The sequence below is a fragment of the Arvicanthis niloticus genome, chromosome 30, assembly GCF_011762505.2.
Source record: "Arvicanthis niloticus isolate mArvNil1 chromosome 30, mArvNil1.pat.X, whole genome shotgun sequence".
Classification (NCBI taxonomy): domain Eukaryota; kingdom Metazoa; phylum Chordata; class Mammalia; order Rodentia; family Muridae; genus Arvicanthis; species Arvicanthis niloticus.
In genome coordinates this window covers 20,228,256-20,235,984 of record NC_133438.1, presented here as the reverse complement: position 1 = coordinate 20,235,984, position 7,729 = coordinate 20,228,256, and the positions used below count along the sequence as shown (strand labels likewise).

General features: G+C 44.0%; 1 protein-coding gene across 1 annotated transcript; it reads left to right on the top strand.

Moving 5' to 3' along the window:
- Positions 1-2,216: 2,216 nt before the first annotated feature.
- LOC143440712 (sperm motility kinase Z-like) lies at positions 2,217-6,722 on the top strand. Its single transcript, XM_076927479.1, has 2 exons — positions 2,217-3,766; positions 6,143-6,722. The coding sequence occupies exon 1, from the start codon at positions 2,248-2,250 to the stop codon at positions 3,733-3,735; it is 1,488 nt and encodes a 495-aa protein (XP_076783594.1). The 5' UTR covers positions 2,217-2,247; the 3' UTR covers positions 3,736-3,766; positions 6,143-6,722.
- Positions 6,723-7,729: the final 1,007 nt, after the last annotated feature.

Sequence of the window (7,729 nt, the reverse complement as noted above, 5' to 3'; positions counted from 1 at the left end):
TTCCTTCCTTCCTTCCTTCCTTCCTTCCTTCCTTCTTTTCCTCCCTTCCTTCCTTCCTTCCTTCCCTTCCTTCCTTCCCTCCCTTTCTCCCTCCCTCCCTCCCTTTCTCCCTCCCTCCCTCCCTTTCTCCCTTCCCTCCCTCCCTCCCTCCCTCCCTCCCTTCCCTTCCCCTTCCTTCCTTTCTTCTTTCCTTCCTTCCTTCCTTCCTTCCTTCCTTCCTTCCTTCCTTCCTTCCTTCCCTTCACTCCCTTCCCCTTCCCCTTCCCCTTCTCCTTCCTTCCTTCCTTCCTTCCTTTTTTCCTTTCTTTCTTTCTTTCTTTCTTTCTTTCTTTCTTTCTTTCTTTCTTTCTTTCTCATTCACTTTACATTCTACTCACTATCCCCATTCCCAGTCTCCCCCTCCCACAATCCTTCCCTCATCCCCCTTTCCCCCTTCTGAAAGGGTAGGATCCATTCCCAATCTCTTCTGGGTATTTTATTTAGCAAAGGAATGACACTAGGACACCAATCGATGTCTGGCTCCTCTATCCTGCTAGGAATCTATTTGTGCCCTTTAATAGTAGAGGTGGTGGGATATTTCACAGTTCTGCTACCTAGCTGTGTATGTGGACAGTACTCCGGGTACAGTGTGTCCCACTTTAATTTCTAAAAGCCTAAATGTTGCTCTGCCGAGCCCACCTGAATCTTTGAAGGCCTTTCAGTTCCTGTCAGTTTGCACAACTATGATGTCTTACTGTGACCTCAGGAGGATCCATTGTGAGAGTCCACCCAGCAGATATAAGGGTGAGAGGCCTGCCCTGGATCTCTGCAGGTATAGAGAGGAGGTGTGGAGTATTACCTGTGCGATTTACTTACGTCTAGAGAGATTGTATGAGGTTTTGAGTTTCTGATTGATTGATTTGTAGTGTGTGTGTGTGTGTGTGTGTGTGTGTGTGTGTGTGTGTGTATGAGAGAGAGAGAGAGAGAGAGAGAGAGAGAGAGAGAGAGAGAGAGAGAGAGAGAGAGAGAGACTGTGTGGATGTGAGGGTGAGACTGTGTGTGGGTGTAGTGGTGTGTGCTGTGTGTGTATATATACCTGCTTGTGCATGTGTGTACCTCTGTAAATTCATCTACATGCGTAGAGAGAGCTCCTGGGAAAGGCCAGAGCCAAATCTTCAGTGCTGTACTAAAGGTATGTTGACGAACTTAATTTCTGAAGCAGAGTCATTCAGTGGCCTGTTTATAGGCTAGGCTCTTGGAACCTCTGGGATCTGCCTGTGTGTTGAGACTAAACCTAGTGACATTAGGCCTGTTTGTTTGGTGTCTTTTGTTTTATTTCTGTGGTGGGCAGTGGTACTTTGCATTTAGTTCAGGACCTCAGGTTTGCAAAGCAGGTTCTACACTGAACGAGACATCTTTCTAACTCATGCACAGTTGGTTTGCTATTTTTAGCTTTACTTCTTTGCTTTTCTGTTTCTATTCTTGTTTTCCGTCTACTTTTACTTTTGTTGGTGTTTAACTTGTTTGGGGGCCTTTTTGTTTTGTTACTTTTATCTGACTTGGATTTTTTGTTACAGATTTCAAATTTTAAAAATTTTTTTTTTTTTTTTTTGCTTTGTTTTAGGTTTATTTAATTTTTCCCATTACAAAAAATAAATAAATAAAAATCATTGAGTACTGCTGGTTTTAGTGACCTCTAGAGTTTATGCTTAACTGGATGTGGCTAATTCTGGTTTCTAGTTCTTTTTATTTCTCTGGTTTGCTTTTTCAATTTTTGCTTCTTTGCTTCAATTTAATTAATGAGTTTAATGTGCTTCTGTTTTTGTTTGGATTTCTTGAGGGGGTCCTGGTATTGCTTTGATTTTCTTGGTATTTGAATTAGTTGGTCTGGTTTGGGGTATTGGTTTTAAATTTTTATGTTAGTTTGTATATGTTTTTCTCAATCATTTCTCTCTTCTTCCATTCATTTTTTCTTTCCTATTCTCTAGTTCTCTTCTCAGTTTTATCAAATAGCTCCAGAACATTTCTGAGCTGTGCTTTTTTTATTTTACTAGATTGTGAACTGGGTTTTGGTTTGGGGATCAAGGGTGGGTTTCTCTGCGTGTATCATCAGTGGACTGGGTTAAAGGTTCACTTTGTCCTTTGTTTTTCCTTTGGGTTCTCCTGATTTTGTTGCTTTCATCCCTCACGTCTCTCTCAGTTTCGTCATATCTCCTTTCCTTTCTCCCCAGCACCGCATTTCCTTTGGCAGTAGCCTTGCTACCAACCATGTACTCTGATAGTGATGATGAATCATCAGAGGCCAGCTCTGTGCACAGCCTGTTCAATGAGGAGGTGTTCACCAGGCAGTACACCGTTCTGATGCCCTTGGGGCAGGGTGGCACTACTGAAGTGCGGCTATCCTTCCATCGCCTCACAGGCACTCCAGTTGCTATCAAAGCCCTCGTGAAATGTGAGGGGCGGTGGGAGCAAATATTGTTGGAGGTTGAAATCATGAAGACACTCAGTCATCCCAATATTGTTTCCCTTCTACAAGTGATAGAAACAGAACAGAACATTTATCTAATTATGGAACTGGCCCAGGGAGAAGAGCTACTGAGTCGAGTCCGCAAGGCTGGGTGTCTGAAGGAAGATGAAGCTAGATCTATATTTGTTCAGCTGCTCAGTGCCATAGGCTACTGCCACGGTGAAGGTGTTGTACACAGAGATCTAAAGCCTGATAACATAATAGTAGATGACCATGGAAAGGTAAAAATTATTGACTTTGGATTAGGTGCTAGATTCATGCCTGGGGAAAAACTCAAAAGGCTGTGTGGAGCCTTACAATTCATTCCCCCGGAAATTTTCATCGGCCTCCCTTACGACGGACCCAAGGTAGACATATGGGCCTTGGGAGTTATTTTGTATCATATGGTGACCGGTTTCGTTCCATTTCCAGCGAATACACTGAGAGAACTAAGTCAAAAAGTCTTACAAGGGAGGTATGAAGTCCCTTCTCATCTCTCTAAAAATTTAAGGAGCATAATTAGCCGTTTATTGTCAGTAAATTCAAGGCAGAGACCAACTGCAGAAGACCTCCTAAGTCATCCATGGCTTCAGGAACAGGGAAAGACTTTTGCATCTCATTCCAATGGAGACACCAGCTTCCCAGACCCTGACATCATGGTGGCCATGCAAAATATTGGGTTTCACGCGCAGGACATTAGAGAATCATTACAACACAAAAAGTTTGATGAAACTATGGCTACTTACCAACTGCTGAGAATGCAGGCATGTCAGGATGATGGCAATTATGACCAAACAAAGTTAATGAATCCAGGAGTGACACCTTTCCCTTCTGCAGCAGACCTTGATACTTTCCCTCTGCCTCCCAGGAGAAGGGCCAGTGAACCTTCCCTTAAGACATTAGTCTCTAATGAACAACATCATCTAAGACAAAGCGGGGGGACAAATGCCCCTGTTTCACACAAGAAGACACCCACTATGGGCATGCGTCAGAAACGCTCTATGACTGCCCCTTGTATTTACTTACGAAGAAACACTGCGATGGATATAGAAGACACCAGCTTTTCCACTAGCTCCCGGGCAGGAAAGGCGTTAAGTAACTCAGAACAAAGTGGGACTTCAACTTCAAGCTCCCTGGAGCCTAGAGGCTGGGCAAAATGGAAAAAGAGAATTGGAGCATGCATCCGGACACTGTGTTGCTGCGTGTCACCTCACAACAAGTATCCAAGGAAGGTGTGCCCCCAAAAGTGAGAGGACACCATAAGATGACAAGAAGTACAAGGTATGGTTCAGAAACATTTTTATATTTGCTTTATCTATGTTTTTACTAATGCCTTGCATATAGACAGTTCATGGGTCTTGAAGTAGAGTGAGTTATATCTAGTTACATCTAGATAGTGTGGGATGTGGGTGCTCATACAATTAAATACAAATGTAATTCTTTCTTACTCCAAGAGGGTAGAACCAGAACACAATCACAATCAAATCAAATCAAATCAAATCAAATCAAATCAAATCAAATCAAATCACATCACATCACATCACATCACATCACATCACATCACATCACATCAAAACCAAAATCCAGCAGTGTAAATCAGTTCCTGTGGCTCAGCTCAGTGTTCCAAGCACAGGACTCAGGATCTTCTGGGCTGTGAAGGGTATTGGGCCACTCTTCCTCTGGGTTTCTTTGGTCTACAGCCCACACACCTTGTCTTGTCATGTCAGGTAGAATCTTTCCACACCTAACATTGATATGGGTGGTCATCACACGGTCTTGGCATCTCCAATGTTCTCAGGTCTGCACTGTAAGGAGGCTACACCTTCAACAGTGGAATCTCCTGCCCTCTCACAGCTCCAAGCTGTGGCCTTTTTTCTACATGCCCTTTGACCCTTCAGCTTTCAGGCAGCCCAAACCAGTACCACCTGGGAAATTCTTACACATTATCAAGTTTAGGTTCCAGCATGAGCAGCAACCTTTGTCACCACTAAACTAGAGCTTCTCCTGAGATGTTCTGAGAAATTGCTTTTGTGGAGATTTTAGCTCTGTGATGCCTCTGTCATCTTAATAATGGCCAATGTGTCAGCCAAAGCTGAGTTGCATCAACTATCCTGGCTCATCAAGGTTTCTCTTTAATGTTCTGGTCTCTTGTCAACCCTAACCCCACCCCCCACCCCTACCGCTCATCAGTACCCAGAGATTACCAAATCAAATACAGTGCAAACTACAGTGATACTATGTAAAATGCCTGGGCACTACAATTCAATCATTAGTCAATAAAATGGCCCACAAGCTTGCCCACAGCCAATCTGATGAAGGGCATTTTTTTTTTTTTTTTTTAGCAGTTTTCCTGTTCCAGATGACCATAGCTCAAGTCATTCTAATAAAAATCTAACCAGCATACCTCTGAAGTGCAGTTTCCCTAAACTTCAGAACCAAGAATATTTGTTTCACACTGTCTTACAAGACTCTGTGTTTGACGTTGGGCCAGTCCTTTAGTCCCTAGAATGAAGAGGAAATCATCACAAAACAACCCAAGAGTAAACCTATCGATCGTCTCTGAATACAGCTAGAGGGTCCATTTCCACCTCCCACAGATTTGACTACTGTTTTCCACATGATATGAAAATGCAGATGGTGGGAATAGCAAGCCTTAATTTCCACCAGTGAAGTTCATTCAAGTGAAAGGAGAATTGGATCCCAATGTGGCTGCCTGAGAGGCTGTTTCCACGGGACTTTAGCTTCATGTTTGTGTGACTCCTGGTGCTGTTGATGCTGTTACATTTGATTATTTATTCTCTCAATTAGGCTACCCCACTCCTCTGAGGTAGGTGTTTGTAAATCCCACATTTAAGATATTTTTCCTGTTCTTTCCGCCCATCTTTCTTAGTAGATCCGGAACTCTCATTCACCACTAAAAGCACAGTGACTACAGATCATTATCCAGACTGTACAAATCCATCTTGCTTATGGGGAATATACAAGGTTGAACTCAAATTAGAGAGTAGAACAATGTTTAGACAGAGTGAGGAGGGAGGAAGGTAGGGATGATGGAGGTGAGGTCCTGGGTGTGATAGAGATGAGTTTAGTGGTGGGAACAAGGACAGAAGTGAGAGGACATGACAGAGGATTAAGTTTCACAGGAACCAGCCTGGAGACCAGTGCATAGCAGTCAGTGTGACCATGGTCACTAAGTCTTGTGCCTCCTTGCATTTACAGTGGCAGCTGCAGGACACTGAGATTCATGATCCTATGGTCATTGTGTTGTCATTTCTTATGTGGACAAAGAGATGCAGAAAGAAAAGCATGGAAAACATTGCCTGCTACAAGCTTCTCTTTTCTGTCCTATAATGCTCCTTTGGCTAGGAAGGAGGTTGAAAAAAAAATAGTGGTGGGTTTCCCATGGGAGTATTCTTGTCATCTGAAACTCTCTCAGGGAATTCTAGGTGATGAGGACCAGGAAGCTAACTGCAGGTAGAGATAAGCAGAAGCAACAACAAAAGGAATACTCTCTGCACAGTCCCCTACCCCTACCTCCCAACTTCCTGTTCTACATAGAAGAAAGGCACAGAAGCAGCAACAGAATAGTGGCTCTGATTGAAACCACCCCACATGCTCTTGCCATGCCTTTGACTTTCTCTTCTTTGGGTTTGACAGGCTCTTTCCAATTGGCCTCTCCTCACCCCAGTGCATGCAGAAGCCCAACCATGAGCAGATATACTTACATTTTCTCAATCTTCCTCTCAATGGCCTTACTTCTGGCTGATGACCTAGTACCCAGACTACCTGACATCAGAGGAATAGTGGAGACTTCAGAACCAGACCCATAAGCCTGCTCGTGAGAAAAGAAAAGAAGAAGACTGATTGCTGCTCTCAAGATCTTCCAGAAGTGGACCACCCCAGACTTAATGCTCCAGCTCAGGCTGGGAGCACATTCCTGTTCCTTCCACTAAAACTCACCATGCAGCTGCAGTGAGGAACTGGCTCCTGTGGAGGGGACCTTTCTACAGTTTTTCCTTCTGAGACGTGCTGCTTCTAGGACCTGCCCTACACAGAGGACTATTCTTTGGGGATCTCCTAGAGCTGATGGTTATATCTCTCCTCGTCTTTTGTGATTCATATTCTACTGCCAATGAGAGTCTTAGGGTTTCTGTTTTGGGGGTTCTACTTATATATTTAGTTGTCTGAATTATTGTTCCCATGTTGGAAGTAAAACTCCTTGTTTTTGTCTCTCTTCACTGTCTGTCCACTTCAACCTTGGAGGTAAGTCAACTGTCCAAGATGAGTAGAAGTCTCTCGTAGCCAGCAGAGTCTAATCAGTGGCATCTCAGTTAGCACAGACTCCAGTCAACAATGATTCCAATCAGTGGGTATGCCATCCACTAGGAATGCCAGTCAGTGGGAGGTCCAGTCAACAGGCAGCTCCATTCTTAGTCAGCAGGGTTCCCAGTGTGTGGGGTCTCCAGTGAATGGTTCCCACAATCAGTGAGGATACCAATTGGAGGGACTTCAGTCATCTTTAATTCCAGCTAGAGGGGACCCCAAGCCCATAGGGACTCCATTCATCTGGTACTCCAGTGGGTATAGACCTGGAGTCATCAGGAACGCCTGTCAGAGCAGACTCCAGTCATCTGGGACTCCAGTCAGTGGTGTTGTCCTTTCCAAGAATCTCTTTTGTGGATATGTATTAGAAATTTCTAGAGCTAGAAGCCGTTATGCCTGTCTGGTTCACACGTCATTGCTCTTCCTGGAATTCCTCATCCTACTCTCCTCTGGGCTGTGTAGTGGCAGGAAATAAGTGGGCACCACAGTGGATTGTTTCATATGTGTTTTTCACAGAATTTGAATAAATGTGATGTTCATGAACTATGCCCCCAGGGTCATTCTTTAGCACCCACCTCCCTAGGACAGAATCAAGCTAGGCAGTCACCATTTTTATGGTGGATTGTTCTTATGCTGTGAGTTAACCCAAAGTCTTCAGGACAAGTGACTTCAAAGAGTTATTAAGGTCCCTTTTACTGCGCCATGCCATTAAATGTGCTGTCAGAGGCATCAGGCTCTAAGTTGCCTTAGGTGGGGAGTATAAGGCCCTGTTTGGCCTTCAAACAAGGGTGGACCATGTTAGCGATTTGTAGATTAAGCAGTGGGATCTTTGGGTATTGTTAGGCAGTTATTTCTGCAGAGACATGCATGTCAGCCTGGTGTCCAATAGACAACACTGTGGAGTCAGAAGTGGCATTAGTG